General features: G+C 37.5%; 1 protein-coding gene across 3 annotated transcripts in view; it reads left to right on the plus strand.

The window, feature by feature from the left end:
• The window catches only part of LOC101859923, a gene marked incomplete in the record, with an annotated part of 55,218 nt that overhangs the window by 12,103 nt on the left and 26,702 nt on the right, over positions 1–16,413 (plus strand). For all 3 annotated transcript variants that reach the window (XM_005095459.3, XM_013080892.2, XM_013080893.2), the window contains 15 exon segments: positions 330–443; positions 1,220–1,329; positions 2,421–2,476; positions 3,111–3,163; positions 4,657–4,787; positions 5,800–5,947; positions 7,458–7,644; positions 8,366–8,428; positions 10,127–10,176; positions 10,684–10,847; positions 11,863–11,933; positions 12,826–12,961; positions 14,175–14,384; positions 15,280–15,377; positions 15,970–16,041. In XM_005095459.3, coding sequence (XP_005095516.3) covers positions 330–443; positions 1,220–1,329; positions 2,421–2,476; positions 3,111–3,163; positions 4,657–4,787; positions 5,800–5,947; positions 7,458–7,644; positions 8,366–8,428; positions 10,127–10,176; positions 10,684–10,847; positions 11,863–11,933; positions 12,826–12,961; positions 14,175–14,384; positions 15,280–15,377; positions 15,970–16,041 — 1,663 coding nt within the window.

Below are 16,413 nucleotides of genomic sequence, written 5' to 3' on the forward strand. Positions count from 1 at the left end.
TAGAAGGAAGGATTCTACATTATTGAAAGAAAATGTTGTTGTCTTTATTCAAAGAAATCATTGGGAGTGCACTTTGAAAAAGCTTATTATGAGCAAGACTGGCGATTTAGATGTGGGATAGAGGAAAATGAAAGATTTAACCTCAACTACGGGGTAAATTTCCTAAAATAATCAGCTGCATCAGTTTATTCATGAAAAGTCCATTTATGAAACAAATCAGTTATGTTTTCACCATTCAAATTGTTACATTGTATTTATGATAAAACTTGAACCCTTAGGAGGTTGAAGAGGAACAGAGCAATGTAGAGTCCTCATTTTTTCAATTTCAGATGGAGTGCCTTTTCTGAACCGTTTAACACAGACACAGACATGAGTGTGTCAGCTCTTGGTGACAGCTTGGCCAGGGAAAAATGGAGCAGAGATTTTTTTCACCGACTGAAGCTGTAAGAAACAATAGCATATACGCAATTTTTTGTACGGTACTGTTGAAATTGTCCAAGAATTTTGTTTGTTATTGAGCTTTGTTTGGACCGAATCTTTTTCTTTTTGAATTGAATTGTGTCGTTTTTTTTCAGCAACTCATGGTAAAATACAACTCCACTGAAAGTCAGAAGTTGCATCACATGATGTCTAGATAGTGTGATTTCCTTCCTTTTAAAAAAAAAAAAGAACTGCACTGTGGAATAGAATAAAAGCAAAATGATAAGCTTTCTGATAGTTAGTTGTCTGTCTTCTTCTTCTCCTCCTCCTTCTCCTCTTCCTTCTTTTCCTTCTTCTCCTTCTTCTTCTTCTTCTTCTCCTTCTCCTTCTCCTCCTCCTCCGCCTCCTCCTCCACCTCCTCCACCTTCTCCTCCTCCTCCTCCTCCTCCTCCTCCTCCTCCTCCTCCTCCTCCTCCTCCTCCTCCTCCTTCTCCTTCTCCTCCTCCTCCTCCTCCTCCTCCTACTCCTCCTCCTCTTTCTTCTTCTTCTCCTTCTCCTTCTCCTTCTCCTTCTTCTTCTTCTTCTTCTTCTTCTTCTTCTTCTTCTTCTTTTTCTTTTCCTCCTCTTCTTCCTTTTTCTGTCTTCTTTTTCGATGACAGTTACACATTCCATTCAGTGGTCCACACTAACTGTTCAGTTTGCTTTAGATCTTCAAGGCTGCCATGTAATTTTTCTCTCTAGTGGTATAACGTGTTATTGCCATGTCTGTGACAAAAGACTGTTATTTTCATTCTTGCAGCCATCACCAGACTCACTATGACCAGTGGGGGGAGCTCAGAGGTTGTATTGCTGTGGAGGGTTATGAGGAGAAGCAGCTCTACTTGCAGTGCATCAGGGATCACAGCTATGGTGAGGGAATGAGTGTCTTTGTGTGTCTTTTAGTTTTAGTGAGAGAATACATGCATTTGTGAGGCCTTGCGATGAAATCAGGTGCTCGTCAACGTAATGAAATTGAAGATACCTGCATTTTTCTACCTGTTCTGCAATTTTTGAGGATTTTTAATTTTTTTTTGGCCCAACACCTTTTATATCCTTTTATAAACACATTCTTTTGTGGATTTTTTTTTTTACTGAAACATGTTGATTAAGGGCACCAAAAAAGTAAATTTACAGTTTCCGAGGACTCTCAACCTTTATAAGTCACCAAACTTTGGCGACCATTTTCTCGCTAATTTTACCTCTGAGATGACCCTCACCTCATTCAGTCATAAATATCTCAACTTGTATTCAAGATTAGTACGTATTTTTTAAAAATTGAAAGCAAGATAAAACCAATAACTCCATATGCCCCAAAATTGTCAAGCACCTGATTCTACGCGTTGTGACACATTTGTGGTCCAGGCCGAAGGGCTCGAACTCATATGGCTGCTGGGTCGGACAGTGAAAGTAAAGTGTTCCAAAGCTACTTGGACACCTGTCTATGCTTACAGCATGTCTGTTTCCTGATGGTTAATCTCTTTACAGTTGCATGCAAAAGTCTCGAATTCGATTTCTTTTTGGAAAAATTTATTTTATTGAGTTTTTCTGTCTTTCTTCTAGTATGATGTATCCCATCCAGCCCAGGAGTTGTCCTGTTAAACAAAGTCAAATCAGCTTTTTGCTGAATAATGTAAACCGTGTTGGTGAGGGTGTCAAATATTTACAATCTTTACAAACATTTTGTTTTGTGATGATGAATAAATGAAGATCCTTGCAATGTGTGATCCCTTGAGTCCCAGAATGTCTGCCCATTTTCTTAAAATGTTTATGTATAGAAGAGCAAATAAAAAGCAATTTGTATCCCTCATTATTGCTGTGTCTTCCCTCACCTGTAAACGGCAATAAAAGTTCAAAAGTGTGTCTTTATGTTGGTTCATGAATGAAGCAAAGCAAACCTTGTGAAAGTATTTGTTTCCTACCTTTATTGTTTAACAAGAATATTAATTTTGTCTTTCCATCAGGCACAAGAGACTGGAGAAACTTTCATCGCTACATTCTGCACTACATATACCTGGAGGTTGGTTGTGCTAGGCACAAGAAAAAGCAAATAAAGAATTCAAGAATTCAGTAATCTGCAAGTGTTCCAACAATCCCACTGTATTTGATTGCTTTTCATATTCTGCAATTGAAAGGGGCAGAAAATAAAGGGTCTGACTGAGTAACATTTTGCTAAGAAAGAGTTCTTATTATGACTACACACTTTTCTTTCTTTTTAAAAAATTCAAAATGATCTTAATTGTGACTGAGACTCTAAATTTTTCTGATCCCTTTAATTTTTATGATAGCTCAGCCACAGTTATTGAAACTTTAGATATCGTGTCTGTCAAAACTATTGCTCATAATTTGCTTTGACATTGTAAAAGTTTGGCACATGGTTAGATTCTTAATAAACATTAATTTAAAGTTGATTGTAGTGCTCCAGTAAATGTATTGTTTGCAAGGTGAAGAGAGTCACCATTGCACTAGTGATGTTGGCCGTCATGAGGTGAAATGACAGAAATGTGTTCCCAACAAAAACAGAAACTGTTTGTACAACAACCTGTTTGAGAGAATAGAGAAATCTTGACGAATACATGTAATATAACTGTAAAGACTGCAATATTGAATTTGTAGAAAATGCTCAGTTTATTGTCATCTTCTTTTTTTTTCAGACTGGCATGACTATCCATGTGGGTGTATTTTGTCAGCCAAGCTTAATGTCTCAGTAAGTTGATTGGGATGTTCTTTATATTGTTAGCAGTTAATGTTTATTGTCTGAATTTCTACTTTCCAGATCACGTGAAAAGCAGATGTATGCTCACAAAACTCTAAATGAATTCTTGAGGGAGTAAAAAAAAAATTAGAGTGAACAGACCTGAATTCTGAGAAGATCTGATTTCTCACTTGTATGAATATGTTCCTGAAAGCTATTATCTTGATGAGGCAATCAAACTGTGTCAACTTATTTTTACCCCTCCCAGGGCAATGCTACTGACTGAAGTGTCTTTAGGCCATTCCCAAAGGGGGGATATTAACATGTTCTATGCTCAGTAGAATTGTAAATGGGGTGAATTATCAATGTCATTCTCATACTGTGCTGAAACGACATAGGGGGAACAGCTGTTTTTTCTTTCCTCATCCTTACTATCGTCATTTTTCATTTTCTTTTTTTGTATGTTTGTCACTCTATTGTGAACTGCTATTTCCGGGTGCCTTGATAGTCGAAGCAAACTTTGTGCTGTTGGGACTGGAGAGGTTAGCAGAGTAAGCCTGATTCCCTGTTTGGACTTCTCTGTTGACATCCACCCCTTTGCGCTCATATGACCTTATGCAGTTGCGAGCGCCGTAAAACCTTTCAAAACGACTTTTGTTCATGAGACATAATGTGTTTCAAAGAAATGCTTTATACTAGTACCTGCTCCCCTGATTTGTTCTTTTTTTTGTTGCTGTTGTTTTTTTTGTAATGTGAGTGTTTTATGCCCTTGCCAACACAATTCAGATGATTTAGGAGATAGGTTTCAATCTTGCTTTTAGGGGCAACCTTGGCTGAGAGGGATACATCATCCCAGAAGGAAGATAGATATTCTATAAAAATTTTCCCACATGGAAATCAAACTCTTTTGTGTTTCTCGTGGGATAGGGAGGCTACTATTAGCTACACCAGAGACACTGGAGATTTTGGTTTGACCCAATAGCTTGTACAAAATAATTATGAAAACTTTACTGACTGTATAAATGCACGAAGTCACTTACAGAGTGCATGACAATCTACTGTAAATGGCAATAGAATCAAAGAAATTGATCTGATGTATGTTTGTTATCTGATATGAACTTATACTAATGTTTGTTAACAATTGATGAACATGTAACTTCGGTGACCTTGTGGTTAGGCTCTCAGACTCGCAACCTGAGTTCGAATCCCATTTGGGGCCTGATGTTATGTTCTTGGGAAAGGCTTTTGCACAAAGTGTCCTCACTTCACTCAGGTGGGAATAGGTACCCAACTATAGAAAGTGAAAGATCTTGTCAGTTTGCTTGTGTCTGAGCACTTCGTCAGCTGCTTGCACTGTATGCTTCCCAGGAAGCTGAGAATGTTTCTGAGTGTTCCATGGTCTGCTGGTGTAATAATGATATAGTGTAAAGCGTATAGAGCTTATTGTAGAGCGAGGATATGGGCTATACAAATGTTATCTATTATTATTCATTACTATCTCTCAGTGTGAAGATTGGCCATGTTAATTACGCTAACGGAGACCAGGTTCCTGTGTCGGACATTGACCTCAAACTGTGGGAGGTCGGTGAAGCTGACCAGACTCCTCCTTCTACATGGAAGTTTTCATTCACGGCAGGTATAGTATGGCCATTGTCCTGTATTGTATTTGTACGGTTCGTGTGACTGTCCTGTTGTGTACTTGTATGGTACAGAATTCCTCCCCCCCCCCCTTCCCCCCAAAAAGTAAGTAAGCATCACAACAAAGAGATTTGTGTCTTGACGTAGTGGAATCAGGCGCTCGTCAATTTTTGGGTTTGTGGAGTTTTTGGTATCGTCCTAAAGCATGTCTATTTGTATATGTTTCTATGAAAAAGCTACTCATTTATCTTGAATAGAACTTGAGATATTTGGGATTGAAGGAGATTGGGTCGCTTGGTTTCAGAAGTAAAATTAGGGAGCAAATGGCCACCAATGCTTGATGATTTCCGAAGCTTGAGAGTCCTTTGAAACTGTAAATGTACATATTTCGTGCCTTTAATCTACGATTATCAGTAACTTCCACGCAGAAATGTGTTTTAAATGTACCTATTAAAGACGTGTTAAGCCAAAAAAAGGAAATACTCAAAAAATTGCCCAACGTACAGAAAAATACTGGTTTCTTTGATGTCATTGTTTTGACGAGACGAGCGCCTGATTTCTCCTCGCTGTCTCACATTTTATTTGTCTCACTAGGCAAATGTAAAAAAAATAAAATGAATTTTTTAATGTATTAAGAAATAAAAAAGCAAAAAGAAGCAAAAAAAAAATTAAGCATAGACATGTCTAGGTTACCCATTCCTTACCTGTTCAATTAGCAATGGGCTGCGGTATAAAAAAGAGATGAACATGCACCCAAAGTCAAATGATGTGCTTGAAACAATAAGGGTAAATGATGTTTCTTGGATCAAAGGGGAGTAAATATGTGCCTACCATAAGTCAGAATCACTCAAAAGTGTAGTCATTGAGTGAGAACGAGTTTTTAAATTCATCAACAATAGTACTTGTCTTTTTATAGCCAGCAATTAAAAAGCCAGGTTAAAATTTTAGTACCGGCCTCCCTATTGTACTGTTTCTGCCACCAAGTCACAATCATTTCTCTGTACCCCCAGACGGACTGATATATCGAGTAGAAGCCGAAGGTGGCATAATGCCTGTGTGGTACCATCACGAGGATCGTGGGGGCAAGGTCATGGAAGTGTTCACCAAGTTCAAGGTCAATTCACATGAAGGCAGAGGTCACAGTGAATTCTTTTACAGGTAACTAATGTGTAGATTTATTATTGTCTGTTTGGGATCATTTGTTTTTCTTTGCAACAAAATGCAGTTGAAATTGTCCAAGATGGTCAGCCATTGTGAAAAGAAGAGAAAAGTGGTTGTCTTCGGCAAGGGGACATTTTGGACAGTGTCAACATGTGTCAGGGCGCGGTGGAATCAGGTGCTCGTCAATTTTGGGACATGAGTTATTGGTATCATATTTTGTCCATTTGCCTTGCTGTTGATGGCAAAAATATCCGTATATCTTGGATACAAGTTACGTTATTGACGATTGAAGGAGATGGGGGGGAGTCGCCTGGCTTCAAAGGTAAAATTAGCGAAAAAATGGCCGTCAAAATGTGTTATTTCCTTAGCTTGAGAGTCTGTGGAAACTGAAAATTTACATCTTCTATGCCTTCAATCAACGTTTTTCAATAACATCCACTCTTAAATGTGTTCTTTAATAGGCATGAAAGGTGTTGAGCCAAAAACCAAAAATTTGATAAAAATTCCCAAACCTGCGGGAAAATGCCATTATTTTGATTATTTTGACGTGCGCCTGTGAAATCAGATGCTCGTCAAAATAATGAAATCAAAGAAACTGGCATTTTACTGGCCATTGGGCAATTTTTTTTCTAGTTTTCTTTGTTGGCTCAATATCTTTTATGTCCTTTTAAAAACACATTTCCGTGTTGATTTTACTGAAAAACACTGATTAAAGGCACAAAAACTGTAAATTTTCAGTTTCCAAGGACTCTCAGCTATGGAAGTTACCAAACTTTGGCGGCCATTTTCTGTTAATTTTACCTCTGAAACCAGGCGACCCTGACCTCCTTCAATGGCAAAAATCTCGACTTTTATTCAACATGTATTGATATGCGTTGTGCCGCATATAGAAGAAACTCAAGAAGAATGTGGTCATTTGTACTAATGATTGTCTTCGACAGATGTCGTTTCCCCCCCCCACCCCCCCCTATGCATTTTTTTCGTTACTATAATGACACATTATTTCTAAGTGCTGTGTAGAATAGTCCTTCTCCTTTGTGAATATGTCCTTTCGGCTTGTCGATGATGTCCCGCTGGAAATCTGAGAGCTTACTTTTTGAAATGCTGTAAATGTCCTCAGTTTCAAGAAGGATGTTAACTTCAACAAAAAAATAGCATTGAAAATGAAACACTTTAAACTCTTCTTTTGTATCTGAACGTTTTACTTGTCTCAGAAATGTGGGTAAGGTGTTATCTCCCAAGCAAAAAAAATTCGAAATAAATCACTGAACTTTGATGTGAGTAACATTTTACTTGTCTTAGAAACATGGATGGGATGTTTATCTCCCCCCCCCCACAAAAAAAAAAGAAAGATTAGAAAATAAAAACTAAACTCTACTCACGCGAGTCTCTAAACATTTTGCCTTTCTCAGAAACATTTATAGGGTGTGTTTCTTTAAAATAAAGGATTAGAAATGAAACACAAAACTCTACTTATGTAAATCTCTGAACATCTGACATTTCTCAGAAACATGGAGGGCCCACCTGTTGTCTTGCCGGCAACGTGCCCGCTGGTGTCTGAGCCATCTGAGATTGTCACTGAAGTAAACAAGAAGGAGTTGATCTTGCCGTTTGCCTCTGAAGCATGCGGCTCGCCAGCTTTAGTGGGTGGCAAAGGTGCTCAGTTGGCGTTACTCACCAGACTCCAGGAAGAGGTGAGGTCAAATGTAATTTTACCATTAATTAATAGATCGTCAGTCAATGTCTGACAATGAGCATTGCATCTACAGGGGAAAATTTTGTTTTAATATACCTGTAAATAGAAGAAATAGAGATAAGATGATTTGTGGCTTCCACTTTGGCCAATAAGACCAATTCTGGCTGGGTTTGCCATATTTGGAGAATTAAAAAGTTTCATTTCCTCTTGTGGATTTGCGCAGCTTGTATACTTCTCTCTATTTCTAATTCACGAAGTCTCATGAGATCAAGTGTAGACAGTGGAGTTTAGATCTTTTTTTAAAACTCTCTTTGTAGGACTTTGCTGCTCTGCACAAAGGTGTAAAAGAATGTCAACCATGTTTGAGTACATACAGGTCTTTTTATTTTGAGTAAAATTTCATTGACCTACGTGTGAAAATTCTATTTACGTGACTTCAGAGGACATGTTCAATTTTATTTTTGGTGTCACCCCTTGTAGAAGAAAAGAGTGGTTGTCATACAGGTGGACGTCTTGTCAATATGATATAAAAAATGCAAGGGTTGAAGTGGGAAGTGGTTGTTTTGTACAGGATTCTGTCTTGAACAAGTGGCCGTTGGAGCATCATTGTGTATTTGTAAAGTTTGAGTTTGTGCTCGTATAAGGATGCATAATATTTTAAGAGCGTAGGAATGTTGGCGAGTGTGTGTTCATTAACAATAAGGATTGTTTCTGATCAGGTCAATGCTGAGGTCCCAGCTGGTATCTGTGTCACATTACACGCCTTTGAGACTCAACTCAAGGTAGGTCAACTGGTGTGTATGTGTGCTACAATGTGCATATGTGTTGTTGACTGCTTTAATGAAATCCTTGTTCTCAGAAATGAATGTAGAACCAAGCCACATACTTGAGTGAAGTTTTGTCTTAACTTTGTCACTTTGTAAATAGAGACAAGCTTTCAATTAATTCATAGTTTCTTGCAGAATGGGCTAAAGTACGGGAAAAAATATCTAAATTAATTTTTCTTCAGAAATGTCTCATGCATGAATTCAAACCTCGATAGTCTGTTAATAAGTATTGTACCCACTGGACCATTGGCATACTCATTAACTCACAAGGGTCTTAGGACAAGACATCCCATCTTACAAAATAGCCACAGGTCACTACTCAAGAATCAGAAAGTTTCATCTGCTTAGTACATAGTTTTGAGAAATTTGACGTAAAAAATTTTGAGTTTCACAGCACATCAGGCTTTTCCAAATACGATTCGTTGAATATCTGGATAACGAATTCGAATAACTTACGATTTGATAGAGCTGATTGAATATTTGGTTTCTGACCTTATGGTCTTAGTAACTCAAAATGGCCAGAAATGTCAGATAGACCTTTGTAATTCTAAGGTAGCAAGGTGTTTTGGTTAGGTTCTCTGACTCTGAATTTTTAATAACTAAATGAAGCGGCATTGCCTGTTTACATTCAATCCACTCTGGATGTGTATCAACATTCACAGATCTGTCGGCCGATACATTTCAAACCCTGTCAAAGTAAGGGGAAATGAGAGTAAGGTTTAGAATACTGACTCTCTTCATACGCAGAAATGGAATACAAGACATTGCACTGTGAGCTGCTTTTTGTTTTGTCATTGTTTTCATTTTGTTTTTATTGTATTTCGGTATTGTTTTTTTTCTCTGAATTTTCCTCCTTATGTGTAAACATTTGATTGTGTAAATTTGTCTTATATTTCTTGAAGAAGAGGTATGCATAATGTCCTGTCCAAGAATGTGCTCTGAAAGAGTCTTCATTTTTCCAAAATTCAAATAAATGCACAAGAAAATGGTTTTTGAAAGTCGAAGAGTAGCTTTTGTAGCAACAGTTATATTGCTTTTTTTGTTGCTTCTTCTTACAAAGTAAGAGGTGAGAGTGGCTACAGGGCTGTAGACACTACACACGCGGATAGCTAGAGAATGACAACTAAATGCCATTGGCTAATATTTACAGTAACAGTCATCTTGTTTGTCGTTATCATAGATTCTCACGATATTTTTATGTCATTGAGGAATTCCCACTTTGTCAGTCATTGTGGCAACACGACCGCACGTGATATCATCACTATATTTAGGATCACGATCAGATGACGCAGTGGGCATCCCCCTTGCGAGGTCAAACAAGATGTCTGTTACTATAAATATCGGCCTATGATGTTTAGTTGTCGTTCTCTAGCTATCGGCTTGTATGAAAGATCTCGTCAGTTTATTTTTGAGCACTTTATTGGCTGCATGGAAGAAACGTTTCTTAAGAAGCTGAGAATGTGTTTGAGTGTTCAAGGGTCTGCTGAGGGAACAATGTAGATTGTAAAGTGCATAGAACTTGCGGTTGAGTAGAGATATGCACTATACAAATGCTATTTATTATTATTATCAAAAGTACGATCATTAAAATGCTTCAGCTCTCCTTTTTCATCATTTACTAAAGTGAACAAGTTTCTTCCTGTACTTCATCAGGAGAACCCAGCTTTAGTCGACTCCATAGATGCCATTGCCAGAGCTGCTGTGTAAGTAAATATTGTTACAACTTCATGAATAGTCAAAAAATTGTTTTAATTCAAAACAATATTGACGTATCCCACTCACAGACACACACACTTACTGGCATTTTTTTTTTTTTTAGCAACGCCTTATAACGCCTTATATTGTCATTTAAAAACACATTTCTGGATGGATTTTTTCTTATAAATGTAGATTAAAGGCACAAAAGACAGTACTTTTTAATTTCCCAGGATACTCATGCTTTAGAAATCACCAACTTTGGTGGCCATTATATATATATATTGCTTAGTTTACTTCTGACACCAGGTGAAGGAACAGGCCCTTAAGATTTACCAATAACTCAATGTGCCCTAAAGTTGATGAGCACCCCATTCCACCACGCCTTGACATATATTAATACTGCTCAAGACGTCCACCTGTGTAAGACAACCAGTCTTTTCCTCAGTACTGGGTGACTGTCTTTGATAATTTCAACTCTATTTTCCCCTTAAATGTACTGTGTATTCTTTCAGTGAGGATTTGCCTAGTCTGCCATCTGTGTGCTCTGATGCTGTGGAGCTCCTGGTGCTGACTCCTGTATGTCCCGAGGTGACTGATGCTGTTCTTGGCTCACTGCAAGGATTGACTGATGGTCAGCTGGAAACAACCCGCTTTGCAGTACGATCATCAGCAGCTGGTGAGATGGGGGTGGTTGGTGGGTGCACTGGTGTTGTCTGCTTCTTCCTCTTTTTTGTATTAGTGTTATTCTAATCGATTCTTATTCTGCTGTAAGCTGGCAAAATGCCTCTTTTCATTTTTGATGCCAAATTTCTTTTATTTGCTAAATTGAAAGCCTGATCAGTTACCCTACTTGTGTGAAAAAATCAATGTGAAACTGACTAGTTTTTGAATAAATTAAAACTCAAAGTTTGGAAGAGCGCTATTTTTAAATGGTTACGCTGACAAAAAATCTTTTTATCTCTAAACTGTTGTGAATTTTTATAAAAGACATTTTGTCAGCCTACGACAGTTTTGAAAAATCACCATTTTTTTTTACTGATTTACTGTACTCTGCTACTCAAACACCACATCTCTGGTAAGACAGTTCTGTCTGTGTGCTTTATAAAGCCTGACAAGATAAGCTACATCTGAGAAAGCATGACGGTCACTGCCAGCCTTTTTTGAGGTTAGGTTGATGTCTATTTTGTTGCTCACCACAAATCTGCGATAGTTTGTAATTCTTAAAAACTAAAACATATTCCTTTGTATTCCTAGTTATTCCAATGCTACATTTGGTTTTGCAAATGATCAAAGAAGCTTATTCTACCATTTTAAAACTTGAAAATAGAGTTTTTCAAGCCAGAAAATGTTCCAATTGGTTTGGCGTTGATACAATTCCAAGTAAAACTCTTAATTTTCTCACATGCTGATTGTCATATCCATTCTTTTGAAGTAAAAGCCTATACTTGTACTTATTTTTCCCTTTGTAGAAATGAGTTTGCGCTCTGAAAAACTTTAGAAAGCAGAAACTGGAACTACAACAGTTTTTTTTCACAATGTTGAAGACCTTGTTGTTTCAGAAAATACCCCAAAAGTTTGAAAATGATACATCATAAGATAAAGATACATAGGAGAAGTGTTTGGTTTTATGGTGTCAATGTGAATGTTGTAGATTCCTTAACTTTGGATATGTTCTTCCGTGTCACGCACAGGTGAAGATGGTGTCGAGGCTTCCTCTGCTGGTCAGATGGAGACACGACTTGGCGTGGCTGGATCCGTCCAGGTAGGGCCGAGGTTTTTGTTTTCAACTGTGTCCTGGTGTTATGGAGATAATATTATGGTCCATCTAGATCACTAATATCAGGCGATCAGTATCTTTTAAGAGTTCCTAGAAAAGGGGGTAAAAAATTAGTTGAAAGATCGTTCGCCCACCTTGCTCCGTCAGTCTGGAACTCTCTTCCCCAACCCTTGAGACATACAACATCTGAGTCTAAATTTTAAAAATCTTTAAAGACACCTTTAATGACATCCTTTTTATGTCAGTAGATTCATGTTCAATACAATGTTATGTAAATAATTATGTATCTATTTATGTATTTTGTGAATTGCATTGTGTATATTATTTTATGCTCATTTCGTGACGATGTGTAAGCGTGCGCATGTGATAAGCAAGTAGATGTGTGTGTGTGTGTGTGTGTGTGTGTGTGTGTGTGTGTGTGTGTGTGTGTTTGGCGTACATGTGTGTGCACATGTGTGCGAGTTATGTGTTTGTGAGTGTTTATGTGTGTGTTTGTGTGTGTGTATGTGTGTGTGTTTGTGTGTATGAGTGTGTGTATTTTTGTGTTTGTGCCGCGTGCGTGAATATTGTTCGTACATGCATTTATGTAAAGCGCCTAGAGCTGTGTTTACACGGGAGTGTGCGCTATAGAAATGATTTTCATTATTATTATTATTATTATTATTATTATGGTTCTAAGGGGTTGTACTGCACTGGGTCTTAATAATAATAAAGAAATAGTATTTGTATGGCACATATCCTAGAAGACTTTATGCTGGCACTTATATGGCCTAATTGTGTTGCAAGTGCTGTAACAATTTTACTAAAACTGAACAAAAGACTTCATTCTCCTCACTAAACTGTGAACTGTACTGATTTGATTGTTTCCCTTGTGTAGGTCCTGGAGGCGTTGCGAGCGTGTTGGGCCTCAGTCTACTCAACCCAGGCTGTGGAGTATCGTAGGCAGCACGGTCAGTCAGTCAACGTGTTGGTGGGTGTGGTCATACAGAGGATGGTTCCTGCTCAGTCTGCTGGTAAAGACTTGCTTGCTTAAAACATTTCTCAACTGGAAATAATTTTGAAGATACAGTGGGGTCCAATTAACTTCTTACCTCTGGTAAACTGCTCTCAGCTGCGGGAGTTCATTTATTAGATGAAGAACTATAAAAAAAAGTTTCATTTGTTTTCATTTAGTTTTGTTTTAGTAAGGTTGAACGGCGCTCGGAACTGCATAAGGTCATATGAGTGCCAGTGGTTTGATTTAATTACCTATTTAACGACCGTAGACAGCACGGCCTGCCAATCATTGTGTTGGTGAATGTGGTCATACAGAAGATGGTTCGTGCACAGTTGGCTGGTAAATATTTGCTTTTTAAAAAAAACAACTTATAAAATGGAAATAATTTTGAAGATCCAGTGGGGTCCAAATAACTCCTTACTTCTTGTAAACTGCTCCCAGCTGCAGTAGTTCATTCATTAGATGAAGAACTACCAAAAAAAGGTTCATTTGTTTTGATTTGACCAATTTAGTGATGTATATGTCACTATTAGGTTCCATACCAAAACAGGGCCCTGGCATGGTGGGTTTACCTCCCTTGAAGATAACGAGTTAAAATAAAATCTGCAGGGCTGCTAGATTTTCTTTGGCTTGGCTGTGTTTTCATTATAAGGAGAATGCTCAAATAGGGAAGCAAAAAGTCAAGGATTCTGTTATATTTTGGTTTTCTGCTGTTTGCGGATTAATCATGTTTGGTTTTAGAAACATTGGTTAGTTTTGTTCAACAGGAATTTCCAAAATTATTTTACATTTTGCCCTACAATCATCATCATCATCACCATCATCATCATCATCATCATCATCATCATCATCATCATCATCATCATCATCATCATCATCATCATCATTATCATCATCATCCTCATAGTAATCATCATCCTTACTTGATTTTATGATGTTGTCTCATTTTCGTGATGCCGTTTTTTATAAGCATATCGGTTTTATGATGCCCTTTTGGATTAGAATATCTGTTTTATGATCCCCTTTTTGATTAGCTTACTTTTGAAGCTCATACGGCATGCTGCAGAGCGTGGATATGCACTATAAATGCTATTATTAATATTATTATTATCATTATTATTTTTATTATTATTATTAGCCTATTATTATTAGTCATTTTAGTGTAGGCCTATGCTTATTCTAATGATGATGGCAGATTGAAACTCAATGAATTAAATATGTTTCCAAAGGTGTCCTTTTCACCTGTGACCCGATAAGTGGCAGCAACAGTTCCCTGGTCATCAACGCCAACTTTGGCCTGGGAGAATCGGTGGTGTCTGGCCGGGCAGACCCAGACACAGTACAAGTGCTGAGAGACCCAGAGTTCCCCTTTGACCCAGATGGTTTAGTGATTGGGACATCTAGAGCCGGGGAGAAGAAATTCAAGGTGTCTCAAGCAGGTACTGTTCCGACCTGGAGTTGATTTAGTCGCGAACAGATTAATGTGCTCTTTTGTTGATGTTGGCGTAGTATAATATACTAACACAGAGATTATGACACAGAGGAAAGGGCAGGTCCTGGAAAAGATGGAGAGAGGGGGGTCAGAGAAATATTAGTCAAGAACAACATAGCCATGCAACATGCGATGCAACAAACGAGAGAAAGACGTTTGTCTATTCCCTCAACACCGCATGGTAAAAGATGATAGAAAAAGAAAGAAGCGAAGTTAGTAAAGTGTATTATTGATATTATTATTTTATTGTGAAATGATAATCTTCATTAATGTTTCTGCCTACCGCAAGCAAGTACAATAACATTTCATCTCTTCATGATACAAGCTTTGGAAAAAATGTGTCATTTTTTTATTCTGGTGTGATATGGAAATTCTACAGTGATAGTCATTTGTACAGATGCACAAACAGTAAACAAGTTTAAGTTGTGTTAGTTAATATCTTGAGCCATTACAAGCGAAAGAGTTTGGGGGGGGGGATGCATCTTTTTTTTTATGGGACGGCTCTTTGCTTGCTTGGTCATCAATGCGTAAGTACACTTTGGTTTTTCCAAATTTCTGTGCCTCTTGGTGGAAGTGGTAATTTTACTTGTGATTGTGAACTTCAAGGAAATTTTTTCTTCTTCCGATAAGCTATGCAACTCAGAAATATAGTGGAGTCAGCTTATACCGAAATCTGGGGGACCTCTGGAATTTTTTTGGTTTGCCAGTTTTGCGGTTTGGAGAGGCTGCTCCAAGAGAAGAAAAGAAATGAGGGATTTTATTTACTTTCAGTTTACAGATTTTTCAGATTAAATGTGTTTCGTTTAAGCGAACTACTGTAATCATTTGTTTCTCAATTGTAGGTGAGGGAGGTATCATTGAGGAGGAGACGACAGAAGCTGACAGTTCTCTGTGTTTGTCTCCGCACATGATCCTTAAACTGGCTGTGCTTGGTGTTGAGGTAATACTCCATCAGCTTTTGGGATCTGTGGGGTAATCACAGAAGTACTGGGGACATAAGGTTGAACAGCAAAGGCAGCTTACCATGGACCTACAAAATGCTATCCTGAGTGTTTAGTATATAATGCCCTTTGGTGTTTTACTCTTTTTCTTCACAAAGGGTATCTTTTGAAAATATTAAACATTCTGATTTGAAGTGTCATTTAAGATAATTGTTTATTTTTATTAAAATGAGGTCCTCAGGAAGATTGAAATTGTATCTTTTCTGTCAATATTTTTTCTCTTGAAATTTATGTAAAGTTACTGTCTGTTTCTTTAATCATATATCTTTATCTCCAGTTGTTCATGTCCATCCTAATGCTTTTTAGATTTGTTTTGCATGTGCGAGAGCAGCGAATATTTAGTTCAAATTGATAGCTTCTTCGGTGGTATTTTGAAACCTTTTCTTTATTTACGAATTTCGATATGCGCATTTACATTTTATTGATTTTGTTAAGATGCCTAGTTCCTTTTCTTCCAAAATTTTATTGGTTGCTTGCCTCCTTTACATTTTGATCATTCATACTGAAATGTTTCTCCCTTCTTTTTTTAAGCTGGAGAAGCGTTTTGGATCACCTCGTGATATTGAGTGGGCCGTCGTGAATGATGAGATTTTTATGCTCCAGGTGTGTTTTTGCCTCTTAACGTATCAAGATATATATACTTTCTACCTTTGCTAAAAATGGGCTAACTGTATATGAAAGCTCAAAGCATAAGAAGACTAGATTTGATAGAAAAGGTTCTGCAGCATGTTTTATTGTTATTCAGTTTGTTTTTCTCTATTTCAAACAAATTTAATCTTTTATGATTACAGAAACCTCAGAGCTTAGGCTATTTTTATGATCATGTTGTAAACTGTTGGTTTAATGTTTTCAGGTACCAAGAGGATAGTAATACATTTGAAAAGAGAAAATAGGAAATTCTTTGTGTTACTAAACATGTAATAAGTTATGCACGCCCCGCCTACAATCCCACCCCCAAACTTATCATCCACCCCC

Source organism: Aplysia californica, unplaced genomic scaffold (assembly GCF_000002075.1).
Source record: "Aplysia californica isolate F4 #8 unplaced genomic scaffold, AplCal3.0 scaffold00104, whole genome shotgun sequence".
Lineage (NCBI taxonomy): Eukaryota > Metazoa > Mollusca > Gastropoda > Aplysiida > Aplysiidae > Aplysia > Aplysia californica.